Raw genomic sequence first — 27,068 nt, 5'->3', positions numbered from 1 at the left:
GAAGTGGCAACTAACCACCATCCCTGTGCTGAGTAGACACCAGGGACAACTGGACGCCATCCCTTTGCTGAGTATGGCGCTCATTCAGAACAGAGAGGGTATTGGCACTCAGGATTCCACCCTAGGAGTTTCAGTATAGATCATCAGCATCATTGTCCTTAGTGGGTGATAAAATATCCTCAGGACACCCGAATGAGGCGGGCCTGCAACCTGCAACAGCCCCTCCGTGAACTCTAGTCCAGCCTTCTGGAACACATCCCCTCCAGATGGTGAGATTGCTGCCCCTTGGGGAAGTTAGTGCCATTTATTTCTGTAAAGGAAAGAAAGAAATGTGGGTACTGCAAGCTTTTTAATTTTGTGAGTTTTGCAGGTCTTCATTAATACTACCATGATGGATGAGCACCAAGTTGTAATTTGTTCCTCCCCTAGTCTCCAGAGCCTGCAAAGCCCATCTTCCAGTGCCATCATCTTAATGATTATTTATGGACAGTTCATGAATTTCTCAAATGGGTATCATACATAACACCCATGCATTTCCATAAAAACGAGGGCAATTTCTTTTAAAACAAACATACATTTGCTTCATCTGCAGATCTGTGCCTGAGGATTTAATGAAACACTGCTTCCCCGTACCCTCAACATGCAAAATCCTGGCTTGTGTTCAGCTCCCGGTTTGATTTTAAGTACTGTGCCCACGAGGGGAGGGGGCTCTCTGAGTAAGAGGGAGCTGGTGCCTCTGCTCCTGATGCAGCGTGCTTGTGCAAAGCGGCCCTGCACTTGCAGTTGGTTGTGAGCGGAGAGGCAGGAGTGGGAGGTACGCCACTGAGGTAACCACCTCCCCACAAAGCAGGCAGCTTCGCATCCAGGGGAGTATCAGGTTGCTGTACTCAGCTGTGGGCTGTCACTGTCTCCTAATGTGACTGTTTTCCCAGCCCTCTGCAAGGAGGCAGAAGCTGCTCTCTGATTGGTATAGCATCTCCCTTTGCCTCTGCATTGATTTCTTGTCCTCCTCCTTGGCTTCATAAAGAGAGGGGCAAGAGCTGGTGCTGTGGAAAGAGAAGCCTCATTTTTAGTATGAGACAACCTCTGTCTTTTTTCAGGAGAGGGAAGTTGGACTACCAATTCTTTTGTAAATGTGTATGGTGATATTTGCTCCGGTAAGTTCATCTCTCTATTGATTTGCCTCTCTCTCTCTTTCTCTGTCGTGTGTAAGTACATTTGGGCTGTATACTTTTCTTTCCTAATGTGATTCTTTAGAAATATCCAGTGATGATATCTTCCCTCCCCTTAACTTTGTTTTCTTTTATGCATATGTTGAGACCAAAGAGTCTGGGTTATGTGGTATATATAATTCTCACATTAGCTGTTAAGTATATACTGGGTTTCTGGGTTTCTCTTAACACAGTAAGGAAACTATTTAAGCAAAGTTATATTGGGCTTTATAAAAATATAATGCCATTCTATATCAGCCACTTTAAGAGTGTTTAATGTTCTAAGTATATTCATTGTGCTGCAACCTGCTTCCCATTTTAATTAAAGTTTCTTCATCATCATTGTAGTGCGAATGCCTTCAACTCCTTAAATAGCTACCAAATATTATGTGTCAATCTCCTCAGGTCTTACACCAGAGAATAATGAAGGAATGGGGTTTCTTTTCAATTCTGAGGTATTCTTTAAAAGACCTGAATTTCTCTCTCTCTCTCTCTCTTTCTCTCTCTCTCTCTTTCTCTCTCTCTTTAAAGTATTCACATTGCTAAAGTAAACCTCTTGCCTTGTATGAAAAGCTAGGCTTCAAGTAGCCATTGTTTCTTTTCCTACTTTCTTTGCATTGTGTATTTGTGCCAACATCTGCCGGAGGCCCAGTCTTGGCTCTGGTGTGGCTATAACTCCAGCTAACCAGGGGAAAAGTTGTTCTTATTTGATCCACACTGATGCAGAATGTATGTCTGGTCACATCTGTCAGAGTCATGAATTCTAGATGCATCACCTGGTCACTGAGGGCAGAGGATGGTCTGAATTCCTCAGCTAATTCATCTGTTAGTGCTATTATAGTCCATAGGGATGATAAGACAATTAACTAATCATGCTAATGGACGCAAACATGCCTTAATCCCTTTTTATTTTTGTCACACAGTCAGCAAATCTATGTAGTCTTTTTTCATGGTAAATGAACTAGGGAATGTATTCATAACAAAAGGTAAGGGTACCTTTAAATTGGGAGCTAAAGCCTGGCGATTCTTAGAGGTTTTGAAAGTAAAGTTGGAAATTCCATGCTTCTCTAGAACTCCCAGGCATATGTGCTTTTTGAATAACCATTTTTGAGACTGTGACAGGTCTCAGATGCACTAAGGAAATAGTAACGGTTGTCTAAGAATGCGCTGACCCTCGGGCACCACTGTTCAGGCACCCTGCAATGCACCTGCTGTTGGCATGCTGAAGTGGGGTTGCTAACTTTGATAATCAGTCTGAATGTTGCTTGATCTAGCTTCAAAATAAATTCCCCCAAACCCACCTGTCTATTTATAATGCCTGATCCTAGTTCTTGTGGATGTGTCTCTAATAACAAACGCAGATGTCACTCATCCTATAGAAGCTAAGCACGCCTTCACAGGTAGTCTGTTGGGAAAAAAAAAAAAACCAATAAGCATGGCTTTTATCCTTGAGCTGAATGGAAGTGTCAGTGGTGGGCAGGCCCCATCCTCTCTCCTCGCCAGCACACACAGCCAGCTCACATTTACCAGCTCCGCTTTACATCCTTGATGATGCTCCTTCAGGGTCAGCCGTCACAGGTTGAACGTAAAGTCATGAGCTGTAAACAGAATTGTCAGCATATGAAGCTACTCCACAGTAGAGTTGGAGGGAACGGTGGCCCACAAGTGTCTGTCTTCTCCTTCACCTGCTAATCATGGCTGAGTTGGGGCTCCAGACACGGAGCCTTAGGGAGGCCTATTAAACCTTGGTTATGTAAAGAAGTCAGGGTCTTTGACCATTATATTGAGTTGGGATAAGTCTGTGCAGTCTTTAATTTTATCCCTCCGACAAGTCCAGAATGCAAAGTCCAGAAAAGTCAGTTTTTTAAAAAAAAAAAATCTTTTTTTAAGGAATGAAAATCCCAATGCAGTGTTGGACAAAAATAATGAAGTGACTTTGAATTTTTCCCCACAATGAAATCATCTATTCTTTTTAGCAAAGTGAAGGAGGCAGAAGGTGGTGATTGTGTCCAACTGGTAAATCCATGATGCGTCTGCACTTGGCTGAGATCCCCCAATTCATAGTCTTCGTGTGGTCTCCCGGAGCCACTCTGAGGAGGCTAATCTCATTTCTCCACTTTGCAGAAAAGAAAATGGAGACAGAGAGAGTGTGTAACTTGATGAGATGACGCGATAAAGCGGGTGAGGAGGAGTGGTACCTCCGTTCTCAGTCAGGGCTCCATGTTGTCAGTGGAACCGATGACAAACTCCTGGCTAAGAGTGGTATGCAGGAGCTTGACAAATACTATGCCGCGCTTCCACTGGTATTTTTCCTTCTTCTGACAATAGGTAACCTCCCTTTTCTCACACTGTGCTTTTGTAACTCCAGGCTAATTATGTGCCTAAGAACCACTTGGTTTGTGCAGCTCCCAAGATGTGGATGTAGCAAAAGGAAGCCAGCCTGGGGAGAGAACGTATGCAGATGTGGCTAAATTAAGGTATCCCTCTAAGTGAGCAAGACAAATCTGTCCCTTGACTTTCAGTCTGTGAACAAAGGGTTCCAAATAAAGATGCAAAATAACTTAGAAACATCAGTATCTCAAGGCGCCCAGCATGTCGTGGATGCAAAGTGCAAAAAGGCCGTACCAATTGATTTGCTTCACTTGGGAAAACTTTATAGAATGCTCACCTTCACTTCAGCCGCCCCCGTGATTTTCTTCCTGTTCTTTGGCTAACTAGAAAGGGCTTACGTGGTGCTTCAGTTATAATATTGTTTCTCTATCAGCCAGGTAATTAAAAATGAACCCAACTGCCTCTAAGGGAGCTGAGCAGTGCGGCAGAGTTGAAGCCCTGAGTTCTTAAACACGTTTCTTTGCACCCAGGTACTGAGCTCCCCATTTGAAATCCATTCCAAACCAGTACAACTCAGACAAGTCTTCCAGAGGAAATTTTTGACTAACATAGAATCGATATGTTTGAAATTTCCCCTCAAGCAGCAGGGTGGAAACAGGGCACAGCACTCATGGTAAATCTGGGAAACACTGTGCTGTCTTCTATTCCACCAGGGAGGATTCCGAGTGATGAGAATGTGGCTAGAATGTTAAGTCTACCTCAGGACATCCTTACTGTATTTTACCAAAACCCCAAATGACAAAAGCAAATGAGAGAACAAACACAGCACATTGGTGGCTCCCGGAGTGAATCTTTGAAGGTGTGGTCACAACATTGAGGGTTTTGTGTGTGTGTGTGTGTGTGTGTGTGTGTGTGTGTGTTATGATTTGCTGACTAATTTGCACTAGTTTTGAGCTAACACTTTCATAGACAGTTAGGTGGTTAAAAGCTCAAACTGCAGTGAAATGATTCTAAGCTAACAGTCATTTTCTTTTTTTGGCAGAAACAATAACATCATTCTGAATTCGCTTTTCTCCTGTTCTTGAATAAGACATAATTTGGTGGTTTAATCAGCGAGTGTGGTATTAGAGCCAGCACCGATAAAGAAACCTGGATCATTTTGCTTTTTGTTGATGAGTGCTTATGGGGGTTCTAAATGTACTGAGAGCCACCAAACATAGACTTTTGCTCTAAGAAAATATGTTGTGCTCAGCCTCAGGGCGAATCAAATGTGTGCCATCCCTTCTAACCAATCTTGGAAGCAGTTTTATAAAGGAAACAATTTTCCAGTCTTCCTTCTTCAGAGAGATCACTAAGTCCCAGATAAACAGTACTAGAAATCCTACCCAATCCAAACTTTGCTTATTTCTGCTGAATTTAGATATGGATGTGTGTCTTTAAATATATTGATCATTGAGTGCATAAAAAGAGCCCATTAAATATAAAGAAAGTGGCTGGTATGAAGACAAGTGTGTTGGAGAGGTCTTGAACTTGACACCAAGCTCACTGTAAGCTAGTGTGCACATAGAGCAGGGGTCTTGTTAGGTATTTACAAGGATCACCTCAAGCTTGGAGCCCAAAGTTAGCACAAGAAGGATGCTTTAAAAAAAAAAAGAGGGTTCTTGATCATGGGCATGTACCTTTAAATATTTATATTTAAAAGAGAGGGGGGGGGGGGGCTGAATTGAAGTGGAGACCCTAATCCGTTAGCAATCTGCAGAACTTCATAGTATGCTTTACCGTGATCATCTTAGCATAACTTCCACCCGTTGGGGTTGAAGGGTATCTCTGAACACATTCTATTCCAGTTCCTGGAAACCTAGTTTCCAGCCCAGGAGAAAGAGCATACACTGAGGAGTGTTAGATTGGCCAGCATACTTATATAGTCATGTCTCATGGCCCATCGAAAAGATGGCAAAATATAGGCTTTTAAAGAATTGATCAAATTTAAGGAAAAGATTGCAATGTTGGCCACCAGGTTGCTTTTTTATTTAGCACATATTTAAGTGTACCTGCCATGCCCTGGGTACCGTGAGAGCTGCAAAAATACAGGGTGAGCAAACAGATATAATACCTCTTCTTTCAGAACTAAGTATCTTTATGGTCCACTCCTCACCTAAGCCTACTTTCTAGTTCACATCCCCGAATAAGTCTTCTGATAGTACAATTGAGCTGGCCCAGAAAGTCGTCTGCAGGGAATGTGTGCTATTGGGCTTATCTGTTCATGCTTAAGGAGGAAGCAAGAGCTCCCCTTATTTGCTGGAGTGTTGACCGTCTACTGAGTGCAGTGGTTTGAAGAGGAAACAGGCTGAGGCCCCATAGTGCTTAGGTCTTCTCAGTGTTGTTTGCTACTATTAGGCAGCCTCACAGGGGTTCTCCCCCTACCCCTCTGCCCAGTGCTCGGGAGAGAAAAGAAAGGAGAAATTTTGATAGGACAGAAAAGAAGATAGGAGAACAAACTGCAAAGGGGCCCATAGGACCTAAGATGTTCCCTGACAACCAGGACTGTCTGACTTGCTTTATCTGTCTCTGCTAGGTGTTCATGTCCTTGTTTGTCTTCAACAAATGTGTATGGTGGGGGCGGGGGGGAGGGCTCTTTGAGCTGAGCACACTTCCAGATGCTAAGGCAGGGCAATAAACAAGATGGCCCCATCTCTGAATTTGAGGAACTTCTAATAATCCAAGATTATGCAGTCCCAGCACTGTTAGCACATTCCCCAGGTTGTTGGTGCCTGAGAAATCCCTCTGTGGAATAGTTAGTAGCGTTCAAGGGCTCTACCACTAGATGTCAGTAGCAACCTCCACCCTCAGCTAAGACAACCCAAATTACCAAAAGGCTTTGCCAAATTGCCCCTGTCTGGAGTGAGAACCAATGAAAAACTTGCTAATTATGGTCAGCTTTGACTGATTCTTCTGTGGCATTTCTTCTTTTCATTTTTTTAGGATTCTTAATTGTGAATTTACCTCATTTGGCTTGGTACAGTCTGGCTGAGGCCAGTAGAGCATCTGTAAGCTTCTCCCTGTGATTTCCCTTTACTTCTGTGCCGTGAAGCATCTGTAAGCTTCTCTGTCACCACCCTTTACTTCTGTGCCGTGGAGCATCTGTAAGCTTCTCCCTGTGACTTCCCTTTATTTCTGTGCAGTGGAGCATCTGTAAGCTTCTCCCGGTCACCATCCTTTACTTCTCTGCCATGGAGCATCTGTGAGCTTCTCCCTGTCACCACCCTCTACTTCTGTGCAGTGGAGCATCTGTAAGCTTCTCCCTGTCACCACCCTTTACTTCTGTGCAGTGAAGCATCTGTAAGCTTCTCCCAATTACTACCTATTGTCTCTGTGTAAAACTAGACCACCCTAGGTAGCTTATCTTAGCTCATTAAATTCTAAAAATCAACAAATGAAGCAACATAAAAATCTACCTCCTTTAGCAAATACATGGCAGATGCTTAGGTGGCTATGTGTCTAAATCCTTGCAACTGAAAGGAAGTAGATCTGAAATTCACATTGATTTATCCTACAATTACAATATTTCTTATAAAAATCAAACAACTTACAACAGTTCTTGAAAATGTAAATGTTAGAAAGAGGAGGGGGCAAAATGATCAGAATGCATTGTATGAAATTCTCAGAAAATAAGAAGATCAGATTAAAAGAAATGTGTGCTGGGAATTCTAGGCAGGTGTCTAGGGGTGTAGTTGGAATTTTCTTTGGGTCATCAACCAGCTCCCAAATAAAGACACAGAGACTTCGTATTAATTATGAATGCTCACCCTTAGCTTAGGCTTGTCTCACTAGCTCTTTGAATTTAACCTGTTTCTATTCATCCATGTTTTGCCTCTGGGCTTTGTTCTCTTTAACCTTTCTTTCATTCTGTACGTCCTACTTGTCCACTTCCTTTATCTGACAGCTGACTCCGGGTGTTTTCCTGTTGTCTCCTTTTCCTTCTTCTTTTCTTCCAACCTAAACTCCTCCTCCTACTTACTCTTCCTGTCTGGGAGTCTTGCCTATGCCTCCTCTCTTGCTTTTGGATGGACAGCTTTTATTTGACCAATCAGGTCCCTTAGGCAGGCAAGGTAAAACAGTCACACATTTTTACATAGCTAAACAAATGCACAATCTTTGCATAGTTAAACAAACATTCTGCAACATAGGGGCCTTAGCAAGATCTCTGACTTTTAGTTGACTGCTCCTAACCTTCTCTTGAGGCACTGGCGTCACAAAACCTCAGCCTTGTGAAGGGAGACAGGGGTGGGGGGCTCTGGGATAAAATCTGGCAGAAGAGTAGACATAAAAACACATGGAAGGCAGGCGTGGTTTGCAGTGACACCTTTACCTGCCCCAAGCACAGAAAGAAGCAGGTCTTTCCCAGAGTGAGTGCTGCGTGGCAGCCAAGCCCCTAGTACTGTTTTTTTTTTTTTTTTGAGTTGTTCATGGGTAGCCTCTGGGCCCCTTGTCACATTTGCCAAGATAAAAAGCGTTCCGTTAATTATCCCGACATGGTTCTGGGAAACCTGCCTTCTTCCTGCAAGTTGTCTGAGAGCACCGAAATTGGATCGAGAGGAAATAAATCAGATTCCTGACGACAGAGTATGCCTGGCCGTAGGTGATGTGTTTGGGCCGCCGGTTGGTTTCTTTCTCCGTGACATGGGAGTAATGAATTTCCTGTACAAATTGGTGAAGAGAATGTGGGAAAGTCCTCTAGTGATTGTGTGGGCCCAGACAATACCATTGTTTCCTTCTCTCTAAATCCATTTTGCTATCAGTTTTCACTCAGTGTCTTCAGTGAGTGTACAAGAAAATGGTCTCCCCATCTTCCAGGAAAGGACTGGAGTTACTTGATGGGTCTAAAGTAGCCTGGGAACGCTCTGTGGGGTCACTCTCTCAGGGGAGACTGATCCTATATTATAGATTTCAAAGGCAGAACACCATTACTGAAGAGTAACTGTAATACAAACAAATGTGATGTGGATAAAGCCATTGCCTACGATCTGCTCCTTGCACAGAATATCCCCGAATCTTCCATCTCCCTTTCACCTCCTCCAGTCTCAGCTCAAACCGCTGCCTTTATAATTGTGGAGAAGACTGATCTAACCTTGGACCTCAGTCCATTGCCTGCTAATGGTGCAAGACTTTAACCCTCTCATGGCACCACATGGCTCTGCAGCTTCTCAGAATTCGTGCTCATGATTGTCTCCACACGGGAGAGTTCAAGGAAAACCCTGATGGCTTCCCTCCCCGGGTTGCTCATTAGCCCTTGCTGCCGGAAATTCAAAGGTTTCTCCTTTCTCGATTTTATTTACTGAAGCATCCCTTGACACATTTGATTGGAAAAATCAGTTAGCTCGTAGGTTTTGAAGGCTATTATTTTCTGGCAGCCTTTTCCCAGGGTGCTTTCCTCTGCTTTCTCCTCTCTGACTCCTAACTGCAGACTCCCCGTCCTCTGAGGTTTTGAATGGCGCCCTTCCTGACCTCCCCAGCCCAGTTCCTTCACTAAGGTCCTTTCACCTCCCATCCTTGTTGCCCCTGCACCCAGAGAGCATCTCTCAGAGCTTTGTTTCTGAAGATCCCTTAAGGAAGGTAAGAGTGCATCTTGATTCACTCTCCCCCTCATATCTCTTCTTTTCTCTTAGGAGAGGCAACAATGTGCCAGGCATTGCACTAAGAGGTTTACACTTGGGGGTAACTGAAACTGGTACAGTCCACAGCATCACAAGATTTGCAGTCTGAGGGCTGCTGGCGGGCACATTTCAAAATCCTTCGAAAGCTATTTAATTATTATTACAGTTAAGTTTTAAATATAAGAGCTAAGCCATCTTGGGTACTAATTATATGACAGGCGAGGCTCCAAGTGTTTATGCTTGTTAATTTATTTAATCCCCATAACAGTTCTGCAATAGAGTTTAAGGGGGAAAGGATTAGAGCCCATCAAATACGAAGGGCATAGACTCCTTTAGAAGATCCAGGACTGCAGAAATGAGAGATGACCCAACAGGACCAAACAACCAAGTTCACATGGCTGATGTCTACACAGCGTTCATTGCTCATGGGCGCTGCGCTCTCTGCTTGCAGGACTTGCATCTTCCAGACAGCACGAAATGGAGCACTCTTATTATTTTGAAGGCATGTGAATGCTTAGCCACTTGCCCGCAGCATGCAAGTGACGGCTGTGAGCTGTACCTTAGCTGTATTTGACCCCAGTGCTGAACTCTTTCCCACTATGAATACCCATGAAAAAAGCATTCCACGTTCTGACCCTGCCCTTGGTAGAAGGTAAGGAGGAGGATGAACATCCAATGCGTGGCTGAGGAAAGTTGCCAGTGACTACTTTATTATTTGTAGTTTTTAAAAATGAAAATATAGTTACATAACTCCCTCTCTCTCCTCCCTCCAGCCCCTCCCATGTCCTCTTCCCACTCTCTTTCCAATTCATGGCCTCTTTTCCTTTAATTATTTTTGTTATATGTGGATGTATAAAGTCATAAATACACATGTTTAACCTGCAACCTGCTGAATCTGTTTCATCTTGCTTGTATGTATGTGTTTTCAATGGTGCCAAATGTATGCCAATTAGGGGACTCATCCCTGGGGAAAAGAGTTCTCACTCTGTCAACAACTGTCTGTAGCTCATTGTCTAGGGAGGAGCCCAGGAGGCTTCACCCCCCACTTTAGCATGTCTATTGATTTCCTCATTTGGGGAGGGTCTTGTTTAGGCAGTCATATTCTTGAGTTTTCCTGGGTGCAGCTTCTGTATGGTTTCCAGGAGCCAATCTCTCAGCAAACTCTCTTGACACTGACCCTTCTTCGAGGTCAAAAGGAACTTTGTGGAGACTGGGTGTGAGTGGTGATGTTTAAGCTGTTAGCATCCTTAGGCAGCAGCTCCAGTTCTGTTTCTGCACCTCAGAGAGCTGCCTAGCATATGCGTTGTGGTCTTCACCGCAGACTGTCAAAAAGGCAGGCTTCCATGCTGGGGAGGTAGCTCACTGGGGACCTGAGTTTGGATCATTGGATCCTATGCTAAGTAGTATGCCATAGGGCTTGCTACGGTAACCCCAGTCATTCTGGGAGGTAGAGACCAGCAAATCCCCAGAAGCTCAAGGTCTAGCTGTCCTGCTGGAAGCAGTAGGAGACTTCATCTCAAAGTTGAAGGTCAGAATCAACACATAGGTTTGCCCTGTGACCTCTACATGTGTGTCATGACATAGATGCATCACACACACACACACACACACACACACACACACACACAGAAAGAGAGACAGAGACAGAGACAGACAGGGACAGAGAGACAGAGATAGATTAAACAGAAGAAATAAATGATAAATGTTGGCTCTCCAGTACCACTCTGTACTTGAGATCAGAAGCTATGCATAAGTAAGCTCCAAGCTCAGACCTAGAAAGGGGGTGTGGCTTAAGCTTCCAGCTTCAGTTGGTTGTGACTCTGGCTACTCATTCCTTCCACTTGCCCAGTTGACTGTTTGCTCTGTGGTTCCAGTTAGGATGACAGCTCTCTTCACAAACAGAGTGGGTGGACCTCTTCCAGCAAGATCTGGGAATGTTAGGAGGAAGGTCCTATAGAAGCTCAGCCTCCCATTTCCTGTGGACTCAGTTTCTTACAGTGTGGGCTGTGGAATGCCCACATCAGAATCACCCAGGGAGTTTATTAGAAAGTGATATTTAGAATAAAAATAGACTCCCGAGAATGGCAGCAAATGCCAACGTTATGGTATGAGCATGTTTTCAGACTCTAAAGAAAAACCAACAACTGAAGAAAATAGAGAACCTCTCCAAAACAAGAGTGCAATAATATGTTGTCAATCTAAGGTACAGTCTGAAAGGAACTCTCCAAAGAACAAGGGCATTTTGGCAGGAGTTACAGAACATTGTGGTAGGAATATGTACACCCTTGGTAGCTGATATTCATAAGCTGAAGTTGGAGGAGAATGCTGAAGGTAAAGTGAAAATTACTGAAGAGACTTTGAAAAGACAACCCTTGCTACAAGGATGGATAACAGGGGTTGCACCAGCCTGCAGTTGAGCCAATCACCACTCCTTGTTGTTGTTTTTAAGACTGACTTATTTTTGTTTATGTGTCTGTTTTTCCTTTATGTATGTTAGGCACACTGCCTGTCTGTCGAGCCCTCAGAAACCAGAGAAAGGCGTTGTGTTCTCCGTAACTGAAGTTAAGGCTGCTTGTGAGCCACACCTCGTGGGTGCTGGAAACCAAACTTGGGCCTCTGCAAGAGCAGTCAGTTAACCTTAACCACTGAGCCATCCACCCACACCAGTAATCTGCAGAAGTGTTGTTATGTGAGATTGCTGCCCTTCTGTTAGCTTGTGGTCCGGGTGTGTCTTTAGGGCCAGTTGTTGTCTGTCATAAAGAAATGAGATTGCTTCCACAATATTGACATTGTTACATTTAAGTTCCACATCAGTTACATTTAAATTTGAATTAGTCTCCCCTGGGAAAGAGTGGCCACGTGGAACTTGTGCCCTACTAATAAAGCTTGGGGATCCAATCCAATGTGCAACCTTTGAGACATTCGCCTTGTTGAGTCTCACTCTTTACATCTGTGAAATGAGGACAGAGATGTGGGGAAGAAGGGGCTGTTGCGACATTTCTGATGGTGTCAGTTAGATAGGTGTAACAGGGCACTTTAAATAAGTCAGTGTAGACTCTTAACTATCAATCAGAATGAAATTTCAGCCGTGACTCTCTTTATCTCTATTTTCATGACAACTGTGAAATTACAAATTAAACATAAAGACAAACCCACTTTGAATGCTTCTGAAGTGATGTTTAAATTTAACCCAGAGGTCTTGTCCCCTTATTCTTTCATCTACTCATCTGCAAATATTTCTGGGAGTTTCCACCAAGTGCAAGGCACTGTTTTGCAAGTTCTGGGAGCTGTGTGTGACTCGGAGAGGCATGGAACCGGAGTGAGAAACAGAGACACAGAAACAGTTGCTGGTGATAACCACTGTAGCGAAATATAAACCAGGGACAGGCATAGACTGTTCTTCTAAATCATTATTTCTGTAAGTTGATTCAAACAATACATTTAATGCTGGGTTGGAGAGATGGCTCAGCAGCTAAGAGGACTGGCTGCTCTTCCAAAAGTCCAGAGTGTGATTCCCAGAAGTCACATGAGAGCTTACAGCCATCTATCATGGGATCCAATGTCTTCTTCTGGTGTGCAGACATACATGCAGACAAACTGTCCATATACATAAAATACATAAATAAATAAATGTTCTAAAAACTAAAATGTTTAAAATAAATGAACAAACAAGTATATTTAATATTGGAAATCTACAGCAAAAATAAAAGTGCAGGGGCTGAAGGGCTAGCTCAATGCATAACGTGCCTCCTGAAGACCCGATTTTAAATTTCTAGAACCCAGGCTCAGAAACACAACTGTACCCAGAGCTATAATAACGATGCTTTGCAGACAATGGAATCCTGGGGACTTGCTTGCCAGATAGTCCAGGTGAGATGGCAAGTCCATGGTTCAGTGTGAGACTCTATAGCCAAAACAGCGTGGAAAGCGATAACGGAAAACATCTGGCATCGACATCCAACCACCACCCGTGTATATAGCCTGCACAGTTGCATGTTTGCGCGCGCGTGCACACACACACACACACACACACACACACACCACATCACGTAGGGGAATCACTAATTTCAACTTTGTTAATGTTTAGAGATTCTCTCTGTTTCCTCATAGACAAGGTGTCAGCCTACTCCAAACATGGAATTGACTTCAAAGCTTTTGACCATCTGCACTGCGTCTTCCACCTTCCCACAGAGTTTGTGATAATTACAGGCTCATGACACCCAATGCTGGACACTTTCATATGTCATACCAGCAATAGCTCCATGGGTGAATTAGATTACATGTTTATTGACTTTTCCATCAAAAAGTGTCGTGTTCAGTTGACTGGAGATTCTGGGTCGGTGAGCAATAACACGGGGATGTAGGCCAGGCCCTCTCTCTTTACAGTAATGTGACCCTGGACCTCCACCTACTTGGTGAAGATTTATAAAATCCCTTCCCTGAGGGAGAAAAGTAAGAACTGCTGGGTGGTGAATGGCTATGTGCAGTAACTACTGTGTATTGTGGGAATGTGCTGAGGTCATTTTAACCCATTACTATTGCCTGTGATAAGGTGAGGGTACAGACAGGTTAAGTACCATAAAGGTAAAAGATACCGATGATGTATCCAGTATCAGTTTCAAGGCAATTTGATGTATTTAAAAAAAAAAAACCTTGTTAGATTATAGATTGTTACAGTATTTTTGTTGTTGTTATTTTACTTTGTTTTTTTTAAAGAAAATGTCTTATTATATAATCCTAGCTGGCCTTGCACATGTAGCAATCCAGTAGTGTTTGCCTTCCAAGAGGCAGGCACAACCACACGTGGCTTCTTTATCTAAACTTAACAATGGACTTTTGCCAGGCGGTGGTAGCACACACCTTTAATCACAGCACTCAGAAGACAGAGGCATGTGGATCTCAGTGAGTTTGAGGCCAGCCTGGTCTACAGAATGACTTCCAGGACAGCTAGAACTGTTACACAGAGAAAACCTGTCTCAACACACACACACACACACACACACACACACACACGCACACACACACAAAATGACCTTTAAAGCATTCACTTCAAATAAAGTCTTGTTGAATGCTTTCTATTTTGAATTTAGAAATGATCTTGTTCCACTGGATTAAAATGAAATGACATCCCAGTGAATTCTATCAGTAAAGTATTTAGGTTGTTACTTGAAGGGGTGATACCCCTCTTCATTCAACAGGAACTATGCAAATAATACTATCACCCCATAACAGGAATATTACAGCCATAGCACTTATATATGAAATAGCACATCTAATTACCATGTTCCCCCTTCCAGCATAGTCAGAAAAGACAGATCTCAGTCAACCCATACCCATCCTGGCCTCTGGAGGGGCCAATTAGTTATCCCTGTTCTAATTTTACTTAGATTTGTTTATATGATGAACAATTGACATTTTCTAGGCTCATAACCAACCATGCCTTTGTCTCCTTCACACTTTGCTACAGTCCCCTCCCACTCTCAAGACTGCACTAGGGACGGGACATTATGGAGACCTCAGAAAACACTCTGTATGCTCAGCCAAGACAGCTGAAGGTGTGGTGCACATAAGTCCTAGTAGAGGTAGCTCCTCTAGAAAGGAAGGAAGAGAGAGAGAAAGGAAGAAAGGAAGGAAGGAAGGAAGGGGAGATAGGAAGAAAGGTAAATAGGAAGGAAAGGAGGAAGGGAGGGAGAGAATGAGGGGGGAGGAAGGAAAGGAGAGAGAGATAGGAAGGAAAGAAGGAAGGAAGGAAGGAAGGAAGGAAGGAATGAAGGAAGGGCGAGATAGGAAAAAAGGGAGGGAGGAAGGAAGGGAAGGAGATAGGAAGCAAGGAAGGAAGGAAGGAAGGAATGGAGGGAGGAAGGAAGGGAGGGAGATAGGAAAAAGGAAGAAGGAAGGAAGGAAGGGAGAGAGAATCCTGCTTATCTCCCCATGTGCAGAATATTCATAGAAAGCTCAGAAAGCACAGTGACTGGATCCCAATTACTGAATTGTATGCTTTTATCCATGCAAGTTGTATTAAAAGCAGAAAACTAAGACGTCCTTATATTCCTATTTTCTTTTCTGTTTTGTCTATGAATATGGTTGTGTATATGTGTCTTCTTAATTTCCAGCATCAATAATTTTATCTCATCATGGTGTTTTCCATAGAGGAAATGTTTAATAAATGTTTGCTAGATGGATAAATGGCAATCACTTGGAATTTACACTTCCTACTAGACAATGCTGTTGTGCTGGTCCCTCAAAGTCTCCTCAGTCCTTGGCACGTGAAGTGTGAGATACTAGGGAAAGAAATTACGATTTCTTTGAGGAACTAATTTCTTTGATCAAAGCATAGGGTGGGATATGTTAAGCACATTTAACCAATGAATTCCCCAATAGTTCCAAGAGGTTGGCAATAACCGTATCATTTCACAGAGGCAAGACTAAGAAAACCTATGTAGTAACTTGCTCAATGATACAAAGGCAAGTGATGGTAGACACTTTAGCCACAGGCCATCGGGAATCCTTTCGGTGTTCTGCAGACTGTCTGGAAAGAGACTCGAGCTGGGATAATCATGCATCATGGCCTTTCTGTTTGCTCTGTCCTCTAGACAACCTATAGGACCCTACGGGCTCAGCTTGAGCCCAGCTTCCTCCATCTGAATGGTATAGAAGTTCCTGTCTTCAGATCGTCCAGGAATGCCTAGTTCATTCTATTCTGATAAAGAACACAAAGGCACTATCAAAAGGGCCTTTGATTTTTCTGAGTTGATGGATCCAGGGAAACTCATGCCTATATTAATATTTCATTTATGTTTTAATAAATAAAGCTTGCCTGAAAATCAGAGGGCAAAGCTAGCCACACCAATCAGCCATTACAGGCCAGGCAGTGGTGACACACACCATTAATCCCAGCAGCCACATTAGTTAGCCATAGAGGCTGGGTGGTGGTGGCACACACCTTTAATCCCAGTACTAGACAGGAATAGAAGACAGGAAGAGTCAGGAGCTCAGGGTCGTGGAGGCAGGATCGCTCCTCGTCGGTCTGAGGTGGAAGTGCCTGGCTGCTTTGCTTTTCTGATCTTCCACTTGAACCCCAGTCTCTGTCTCTGGGTTTTTATTATTTGAACTATGCATGGCTCTGCCAGGGGACTACATGCTAAATCACATCTCCCAAGGAACAGATGCTGGCCACTCTGGGCTGCTTGTTCCCTCAAGGCAACAGTCACCTTCCACTTGAAAGTTCCTTCTCCAGAAGACCTCGAAGGCTCTAGAAGCTATGTGAGGCCACTGTGTGTTCTGAGCCCTCTTGCTCTCCTTCCCCTTCAAAAAAGAATTATCCCCACCCTTGACCCTTTGAATAAACTGAGTCCTCAATGGTTGTTTTCAATTCCAATTGGCTATGTTTTTCCCCCACTAGCAGGGCTATTTTTTAAGTTTGGTTATCTTTTCATTTTTAAGGTTTTATCAGGTCATTGCTTTCCCCCCCCTAGGGACTTTTCCGGGACACTTGTCTCGCTGGTAAGCCTGGCACCGAGACACACAGACGGTTCATTTTAATGAGCGTGTTGTACTTCTTGAAGTTGCTAAAATAAATTAAGACAAGATAGGATGGGAGAAGACCTTTAAGTGTTAGATCTAACCAACTGACTTCTTTGGAAAATAGGAACGTATTGAAAGAACCCGACTAAAATCACAATTAGGCAGTCGCAGTTCGTAATGGAAGTCTTAGTAGAGCAAGTGCTAATGTTTGGTGCTCATGGAGGGGAAAGAACCTCTCTGAAGACTTGCACAGACCCACAGAGTCCAAACCTTATGATGGGCGCATTGAATTTTCCACTGTGAGTCAGTGGCATAAGTATGTTGGTAGTCCCTTACTCTTGGCTGATTCTTCCACCCTGGCTGATCGTAGGACTGATTACCTACCACTAACTGATGCTGTTGCTTATGTTAATTCACAATGATGGCATCTTCCAAACTACTTCTTACGGATAATAATTCTCTCATTTGGCTCCTTCTCATCCGAGTTATGAAGGAATGCGCCTTTTTGGAAAGCACTAACGTTTGGGCCACCAAGCGGTGTGCTTTTGATATATAGTAAATTATTGAATTGCTGCATTTAGTTAAGTTTTATCTACTGACTAGACTAATACTTCCTTGAGTTGTTCAGTTTACTTTTTTAACACCCTCTGATTTTTCTCTTCCTCGATAGTATCTCTTGGATATGATGTTGTCAGCTCACCTTCACTGCAGAACAAACCCTCTTAAAATGTAATGCCTTCCACATTGTACATATATAACTCATAATTCTGAGGGCTAGCAATCTGGCTGGCTTGAATGTCTGCTGGTCTTAGTTGCTCCTTGATATACTGATGGTCATTTTTCCCAATTAATAAATTGGCTTTCTTTCTAATGGTCAGTTATCATCCGACTAGGAAAACAAGGGTAACTGAGTCGCTTCCCTCTATCATCCAGTGAGGTGGACAAGGGCATGTTTCAAGCTTCAAGGCTATTCAGGGCTGAGGTTTGAAATTCACACTGAATATAATGCATTGGTCAAAGAAAGTTACACGGTCAACTCATATTTAAAAATTGAGTAAAATGACCCCACCGATTTATAAATGCTCAAGCTTCTTCAATGAGGCCAATCTTCTATATTCCCTTCTAGAATCCACACACTTGGTTCATCGTTCATACCTGAAACAGCTTTTCAAAGCAGACCTAACTCTTGGTTCCCTTTTCCTATAAGAAAGACTTGTGGATTGCTTTTAAGTTAAAGCCCTGGATTCACATCATGTGTTCCTCTTTCCATTGTCTTTATAGACAAGCTCATCAGATTCCCCAAGAATCCTTCTGAAAAATATCCCTCAGTCCCTCGCCTCCCTCCATTTACATGCCTCCTTTAGTTTTGTTTCCCCACACAAATAGTCTAGTATTTTCTCTCTCAGTTAATACTACCTGACTCTCCTCTCCTCCTCAGCACCTTCCTTCCTCTGCTCCCATTATCCATGTAGCATGCCAACACTGCTTTGCCGAACCCATTCTTTCTGGTTTGGTTACAACTTGAGTGTTCAGTGTGCACTGACTTGGACTTCCACACCTTAACAGAACGAGGTCCTTCTGTAGCGCCCAGCATTGCACAACTGCATCTCTTTCTTCTGTTACACGATGTTCTCCTTGTCTTTTTATTTTAAACTCTGACCCACTTCTTATATTCAGACCCAGGTATCTTCCCCTGCAGAGTCAAGTTTCAGCAATGTCCAATCTCCCTGTTGTCCCACCATCCCTGAATGAGATGCTATGTATTTTTTATGGAACTATATTTTAGCTTCAGTAAGCTTAATGTCCATGTATGAAAACATTATAGGAAATTATATTGGCCTCCAACATACTTCAACCTCCGGGAGCACAGGTTTTCTCTGTGGATAAACCAGATTTTATTGGATTGGGTAAGGGAAAAACAAAACGTTCTGCCTTGAATGAAATCTCTAATACCACCTAATCACCTTGTTTATGCAGATAACATTACACCATCTCTTGCCTCTGGGGCTGGGGTTGGGACTCTGAGAGAAGCTTGCCTTCTGCACTCAGTTTCTATAGTTGCTTAAACCTCTCAGGTGATTTCCACCACACGTTGTAGGAGAATGCAGTATTCCTTTCTCCCACAAAGTCTCCTGAGATGCCTCCCTTACCCACTTTAACTACCCCCTGACTCAGCCTTAAATATCATTGCTGTAACCTCCAAAACAGCCCCCAGTCTGTCCACTTCCTGTCCATCCTTATCTCTCTCCCTGTCTTGCAACATCTTCACTCTTAGCCCACCTACCTCTTTCTCCAAGCTATTGCTCATACACCAAGAAGCAGCCGTTTCTTAAGTACAGTCTACTTAACACGCTCCATGCCTGACACATTCCACACTGTCCGAGTGCAGCCTAGGAGACCCTGTAGGACGTAGCACTGGCTTGCTTTTCCACCTCATTTCCATGGCACTCAAGTCACTGTCTAGTCTAGTACAGTCCCTCGAACACACTGTGCTCCATCTGCACTGATTCTATGTGCATGCCCTTCTCTCTTCCTGGACACTCTTCCTGCTCTGAGTCCCTTATCTATTTTTATACATTTTTCAGTCAACTCAAATTATCTTCATGGCTCTTAATCAGTGTTTCCTCTAGTAAAGTATAAGCTCCTTGAAGCCAAAAATCTTTTTAGTTTTGCTATTTAGTGCAGTAATGGAACCTAGCAGTATCTAGACTCATGCATACTAAGCACTCAGTCAATAAAAAATATTTGAATGACAGAGGACTGAACAAGTTAATGAATAAATTAATAAATACGTAGTTATATTCCAGTCCTATGCTCATATATAAATAAGCATGAGATGTGGTAGCTTCTCTTAAAGTTTTTATTTTCATTAAAAGAGGTGGGTATATAAATTATTTAGTGCATAGAGTTAAGTAAAAGCTTAAAAACAAAGAAGCCAATTTTCCCTTGTGATGGAAAAGAGAATCAGGGAATATATAATTTTAACTAACAAATTACCACAAATTCAGTGTCTTCATATAAACTTATGTTCTAGTTGTGGAATTTAGAAGTCACCAGATGGAGTGTTTGTTTCCTTCTCTGTGTTGTTGAGTAGCCCCATCCTCCTCTTTTTCAAATCCTGTAGACTGCCTAATGCCTTGGTGTGTGGCTTTGCCCTTATCATTAAAGCTATTAACCTGGGTCAACCATGTTTAATTTTATTCTTTCTCTCCTTGACTGCTATGTATATATCTGCTTGCCTTTACCTGGGAGCCACTGGTTCAGTCAGAGGAGTTGAGTCAAGAATGTCATCACCAAGTTAAGATAGTTACATGGTAAATTAGCACATAAACATCTATAGGGACTTCGATATTCTGTCTATCAAAGAATGGTAAAAGAGTTTCATGGGGGAAAATAGAACTTAAACTTCATGTTAAAACACAAAAGTAGTGTCCTAGAGTAGTGGTCCTCACCCTGTGGGTCACAACTCCTAGGGGTGGGCACCAAATGACCCTTTTATAGGGATCACCTAAGAATATTGGAAAACAGGGATATTTACATTATAATTCATAACAGTAGTAAAATTACAATTATGAAGTTGCAACAAAAATAATTTTATGGTTGGGGGTCGCCACAGCATGAGGTCCCCACAGGAAAGAGTTGAAGCATTAGGAAGGCTGAGAAGCCTGGGTTAGAGTGATAACTCAGTGTTTAAGAGCATGCACTGCTTCTGCAGAAGACCCGAGTTCCATTGCCGGAATCCATGACAAATAATAGTTCAATACTAACTGTAACTCCAGCTTCAGGGAGCTCTAGTCGCTCTGGCTTTCACCGTCACCTGCACCCACATGCTCATAGCCACACACAGGCACCTAAATACCCTGCATATAACTTGAAATAATAAAGACAAATTTAAAAAATCAAAGCCAAGAGCAGAGTGCAACACTTCAGGGGAAGACAACTTAGGGAGACAGGCAATGAACACCTACAACGGTTTGGGGACAGACATTATAAACACTGGGCTATTTGCCTAAGGAATGATAGGAGGTTAGAGAGGGACCTGGAGACAGGGGCCTTGTGCAGTGAAGGACCACGGGAGGAGAAAAGAAGTGCAGCTAGAAAGACAGCTTTTGCAGCAAAGTGAATCTTGGGCATCCTGGAGCAAGGCTAGAGGAAGGTGCAGATGGCAGGAAGCCACACCAGCACCCTTGCACTGTGGCCTGGGCCACAGCACTTAGGTGGATCATCAGGGCACACGGCTATGGTCGTTATCAAGAATGGAGAAGCAGCAGTGTTTGATGCCTGAAAGATGGACAGAGGGCTTCTGGCTGAATCATTTTGGTAATGGTGCAGGAGGGACAGTGGGTAGAGACTGAGTGTATATGTATATCTCAAGCAACGCCCTGAAGCCATATCACAGTAGACATTTGTTGGGAGCTGTGAACCCCCAGATCCTGAATTTCTGGTAAACAACTTGTAATGCTTGTAGCTGCTCTGAGCACGAAACCCTCAGGAGTTCCAGATGGCAGAGGAATCGCTTCTCGTGCTTTTGGTTGGGGCGTGGCTATCAGTTAAGGATCCCTATATAAGCTGCCCCTGGACACAATAAGGGGGGGCATTCCTGTTTCCTTTGCAAGGATGACCTGTGTCTCTTTCCGTCTGTGTGTCTTTGTGTGTTTAATCTCCAGTCCCTTGCCCGGTTCACAAACTGTATGACAACGCATAGAGCACAAGCGGGCGTAATGCACCCCAGACATTCTCCTAGTATTTAGAAAATTAATTTGTTGTCTCATCTGCAGTGTTTTCTTCAATCTGTAGCATTAGAAAATAGAACATTATAATGATCACCGAAAAAGTCTGCTTATTGTGAGGCGAGTTCGACATTCTCCGGCTCTTATCACTCCCCTCTGATATTTGTGTAACAGTCTTTCCAGCAAACACAGGCCCATCGGCCGACAGAAACCAGATACAGTGTCTTCCTCTTTTTACTTGAGCAGCTCTGACACCTTCCTACGTCTTTGTTCTGGCCTTTTCCTGGACTAAAGTCAAGACATCTCTTCTAATCAGCTCTTCACAAACCACTGCTTTTGCTAGACATTTGGGCCTCGTCCCAGCATCTGCCACAGTTGACGGTGCAATTGCAAGGGACCAGAAGGAGCCCAGGTCCTCAGAGATCTCAGCCTGAGGCAGCTCTGCTTGCCTTTGAATGCTTTATGCTACAAATGAAGTTCAAGAGAGGAACAGTGTCTCTGGGTTTGGCTAAGAACTCCAGCCAGATGGTCTAGGGTCCAATTCCTTGATTCTCACTTGCTTTCTGTGTGACGTTAGAGAGGTTGTCATGGTATGGGTCCTTGTTTCCCCAGTATAAACGACGATAGCATTGTATAGTGCAGGGATGCTAAGACAATCATTTGAGTTGATGGATGTGGAATGTTTTACTCAGGTACTGGCACACAGTAAAAGACCTCAAAATATCAGTTATTCTCTTGATTATGAGTATTTTACAATTAATAATTACTGGAAAGCAAACTAAGTAAGGATCAGAGATTGTGTACATAGATAAACTCTTTCTGAGACCCAACTAGTATTGCCTGAAGGTCCTCCTAGGGCCTTTTCTCCTGGCCAACTACAGGTACAGTAGCTTTCTTTTATCTCCTCACTATGCCAAGTTCTTGGCCTTTTCCAAAGTGTCTCCCCTGGATTCTTCCTGTCTAGCTCTTCCTTGTCAATGTCTATTTCTGGCTCCATCTTTCAGGACTTAGTTATTCCCTCAAAGGATTCTCTCCTATTTACCGTTTCTCAAGAGGTAACATTATTGTCCGTGTTTTCAACATGGCTCCCCTGTACTGTAATTACACTTTTATATGTGTTGTTTATTTGTATATTGCCTGTCACTCCTGCCAGACATAAAGTGCAAAGGAAGCCATAACTTACAAACACACACACACACACACACACACACACACACACACACACACAGAGAGAGAGAGAGAGAGAGAGAGAGAGAGAGAGAGAGAGAGAGAGATCTGGTACTTAGGATGTAATCAATAAATACGTTTTTATTTTAAGAAAGAAAAAGGGTCCTCATACCCTGATTAAAATGCATTAGAAAAGAAAGAGAACATTCCAGGAGACGTAGAATTATATCCATTAACCTCTTAGGTCACCAAGCTGTTCATTGTTCCACAGTCTGAGTGTCCTAGTCGTTGATAAAGGGAAAGAAAGGCACCCTTCCTCCATTGTACAATAACAGAAGTGAACTGAGACCACTTATTTCCAATGTTCATATCCTCTTGTGTCTGCTACGATCCGGAAAAGATAAAACATTAGACTGCAAAATATTTTTTGCATACTTCAGTGTGCATCTGTTAAAGCATGCATTTCCAACCCATCTGTGCAAAGTAAGCCAAAACACCATAAGGTCTGGATACTCTCAATGGGCCCCTCGGGCATCACTTTCCGTTCTCCGGAATGGGAAGGATGCTGGTGTGCACAGCCAGCCCCAGAGCAGTCATGGAAATGAGTGGAGGCTGGGCTCCTGGGCTGCAGAGACACAGGTCAGCTAGCACACCCCAGGGACAGATTATACTGTTAGCAAGCAGCAGGGTGCTACACAGAGAGACTGAAGTCTCCCTGTCCCTCCAGCAGGCTTTCCAGAAGGGTTCTGTTATTTTCTTCTGAAACCCAGGATCCAAGAGTAATTTTACCATGGGGTAATTTGTAGCTTACCATTTCAGTGAAGTTGTTTTTCAGCCTTATTTAAAAAAATATATATATATATCTTGGGTTTTCATTTATATATATTTCAATTCAAAGATTTCCACTTCCTTCCCTCTTCCCACTCCCCTCCCACTCCCCCACTCACCCCTTCCAGTCTTAAGAGATCCACAGTACCCTGCCCTGTGGGAAGTCCAAGGCCTTCCCCCTCCGTCATAGATGCAGTCTTAGTACAGTACATGCAGAAATAATAAAAATGGAAGTCAATAGTAATATAATTCTAAAGTAAGTGGTTTATGGACTATAAATAAGTATGAGAAAATTGAAAATGTAGACTTGGAACCCTAAGTGAATGAGTGGCCTGGAGCATCATGCCAATAGTAATTTTCCCCAAACAGATCTGGAGATGGAGCAAATATATCCATGGTTTGTCACATATTTGTCACCTGTGCTCCTCTGCTTGGGTCTTGGTTTTGTTGTTGTTGTCATTTTTGTTCTTTGGTTTTGTCATGGAACTCACTCTGTAGACCAGGCTGGCCTCAGACTCATAGAGATCCACCTGCCCGTGCCTCCCAAGTGCTGAAATTAAAGGTGTGCCCCGCGAGTGTTGGTTCTTAGCGCCAAGTTTTTTGGGACCCTGATTTGGTATATTTGAGCACCATGAGGGGTGTCCAAAATGCAGCTTTTAAATATATGTATGAGGGATTTCTACAACCTAAAGTAGAACACCAGCCCACAGCTGTTCTGCCTGTCATCCCATTGGGCCTTATAAGATGTAAGCTATCAAATTTCCCATAAGGTAGTTTCTCTCCGTTCCCATCCCAGGACAGACATATGTTCAAATGCTGTTGAATTATTGTACCTCTCTCCTGCTTTGCCCTCATTTTTGCCATTTACCCTTCATATCTTATACGAATGAGAACATGTTTGTTTCTTCTTTTGTTTTCGTGGTGGTGCTGGGATCAAACTTGGAGCCTTGGGGGATGCTAGACAGGTGCTCTGTCATTAAGCTACACATTCAGTCCATGAATGCCTTTCACTTCAACACCCAGCTCTGTTTGTTTCCTCCTAGACCCTCACTGGAGCATATGACCATGTCCCACGTTGGGGATTTGAACCTGTATTCTCTTACTTGGCAGCAGTGGTCTTACCCACTGGGTCATCTATCCGGCCTCTCTTCCTCTCTCTCTTCTCTCAATTGTCTTTGGTTCTCATAAACAAATAAGATGTCTCTTGAAGGCTTATACTTCAAAGCAAGGCTTGCATGTGTTTGGGAGCTGGAATTCTTAGAAAAGTCTTCCCCTTAGAGAATCTCATGACACATGTTTGCTCTCCCTTCTGCAGGGCTGAGGTAGATGGCAAAAATGATGTATATGAACTGCCTTTATCCTTAGTACTCAGAAACTAAAACCAATATATTAAATCTTAAGTAATTTGATGTATTTTATTGCCACTTGGATTTAATCAATAGCAAGACATTTTTGAAAGATGGTAGAGTTTTCCCTTGTTACATAGGAACTAATGACCTTCGCATAAGTGTGTATAACCCTGTAGGCTATGGTGATCTTTCATCTCATTAAAGCATAATGAGAAAAAGCCATTTTCTCATAATGAGGCAGAACAAAATGGGCCTTTAGAAAAATCAATGAAAGATTATTAAGAAAGAAAATGTTTGTTGAAGAGAGTATTTTTTTTGTAAGTACTATGGCTGAATAGTAGCAGGACAGATGAAGGCTAGATAACTCTAGGAGGTGCTACTTTCCCATATTTTCATTAGGACTATTTTTAAATTTTCTTTTTCTCCTCCTCCTCTTCCTCCTTTTCCTCTTCTTCTTTTCCACCCCTTCCTCTTCATCCTCTTCCTTTCTCTTCATCCTCCTGCTCCTCCTCCTCCTCTTCCTCCTTCCTAAAGCAGGGTCTCACAATGCAGCCCTGACTGTCCTAGAACACACTAAATAGACCAGGCTGGTCTTGAACCTCCAGAATTACACCTGCCTTTACTTCCCAAATGCTGGGGTTAGAGGCATCACCGCTACACCCATAATATTGAAGCAGTTTTCACATATGTTAAGTCAAAAATTTTTCTGAATTCTGTCTCTTTATACATACTCAACACACTTGGGCCCATTTATGATGTGAAATGCTCATAATGTTAAAATCATTTAATGATAGTAACCTTCAAATATGCACAAGCACAGGAGGATGTAATGAGACTGTTTCTCCAGCAGTATCAGCTCGTAGCCGACGCCCCCTTCACACCCATCCTCAGGCTCTTCCAGGCACAACATCTTGTGGGTTGTTTTGCATAACTAATTTGCTGTTCATCTCTCAATATTATCCAATGCAAAAGACTTTACAATGTTTTACTACTCACAAAGTAACAATAATTCAATAGATTTCTAATTATTCCATGTATTCATCTGAATTTTTTCTCATATCTAGACATTAAAAATCCACACACTGTAATAACTATGTCCTTTAAGATTTTTTTTTATCTCTGAGCCCTTCTTGCTCTCTTTTCCCCTCCCATCTCCACTAGCAATCACATTTTCCTCTCCAGAGTCTCTCGGGTCTTTCCTGAGTCCATCATTACACATTCTCTCTCTTGCCTGTATGCTTTGCAAATGAACAGCTGTACCTAAAAGTTTGTCCAAACTCATTTGCCTTCTCTTTGCAAAGAATATCTCAGTATTGTGTACTGTTCTTCCAGGTGAGGCATATAGTATCTAGTCATTTTTCTTTTTGTAATCTGCCATCAATGAATTAGTTTATTGGAACTTGTGTCTTAGGCGGCCAAAGCTGCTACAAGGACATCGTAGGTTGGCTACACCAGAACATTTATCTTACAGTTTTGGCAACAGGGATTCCCAGTTCAAGGTGCTGGCAGTGTGGGCCTTATTCCAAGGTCTCCTCTGTGACTCCCCTCTCCTCGTATGCTCACCGAATGCATTCAAAGAGCAATAGCAAGAGAGAGTCCTCTGCTCTTCCTTCTTCTAAGAATACTAAACCTACGTGGTCAGGGTCCCATCCATGACTTTATCTACTATTAATGACTTCTTGGTGGCCCCATCTCCAAAGACAGACACCCCAGGAGTTGGGGTTTCAACCTATACTTTTTGATTCCGTAAATCCCTAATTACAATAGGATAATTTTCAATTTCCATTGCTTTTATATTCTTAACTGAACACGTTTGTAAAGAGAATATCCTTCCTACCTTTTCATCGACCTTCTTAAAGAAAACAGGTGCCAAATGGTAGCTATTTTTTCCTTAATGGTTTTAAAAGTATTTGTTCACAAGGACCCTCCAATAGGACCCAATTAAAAATGTGTTTACAGTATTATGTTGAACTTGTATCTTTTCGTTACTCTTCTCCTCCTGTGCGGCTGTGGGAGAATCACTTCACTTCTCCAGGATGTGGCTTTCCTGACTCTGCAGCGCGGATAAGGATGGTCGCTGTCTTACAGACATCTATTGCAACGATATAGCACATAAAGCCTCTCGGGTGCCCCTGGGTTCAACGCAGCAGCAGCTGCAGTCCTGATGGTTGCTGTAATTACAGACAGAAAGTGTGACTTTAGGGTACTCATCTGCTATGCTAGAATTTCTGCTCTTATGTAATGAACGTTTGCAGTATAAATGATAACAAATGT

General features: G+C 42.9%; 1 protein-coding gene across 3 annotated transcripts in view; it reads left to right on the top strand.

The window, feature by feature from the left end:
* Synpr (synaptoporin) overlaps positions 1-27,068 on the top strand; it is a 317,060-nt gene that overhangs the window by 151,732 nt on the left and 138,260 nt on the right. Inside the window, exon 1 of one of the 3 annotated variants that reach the window (XM_041662903.1) lies at positions 789-1,157. The exons of the other annotated variants lie outside the window; for them this stretch is intronic. Coding sequence (XP_041518837.1) covers positions 1,134-1,157 — 24 coding nt within the window. The 5' untranslated portion in view covers positions 789-1,133. Of the gene's footprint in view, positions 1-788; positions 1,158-27,068 lie in introns of those variants that run through there. 3 annotated transcript variants of the gene reach the window in all.

The sequence above is a fragment of the Microtus oregoni genome, unplaced genomic scaffold (genome assembly GCF_018167655.1).
Source record: "Microtus oregoni isolate MIOR12 unplaced genomic scaffold, Mior012 000013F_ref0000133, whole genome shotgun sequence".
Lineage (NCBI taxonomy): Eukaryota > Metazoa > Chordata > Mammalia > Rodentia > Cricetidae > Microtus > Microtus oregoni.
Note: the sequence above shows the minus strand (reverse complement) of the source record. Positions and strands in the feature narration are given on the sequence as shown.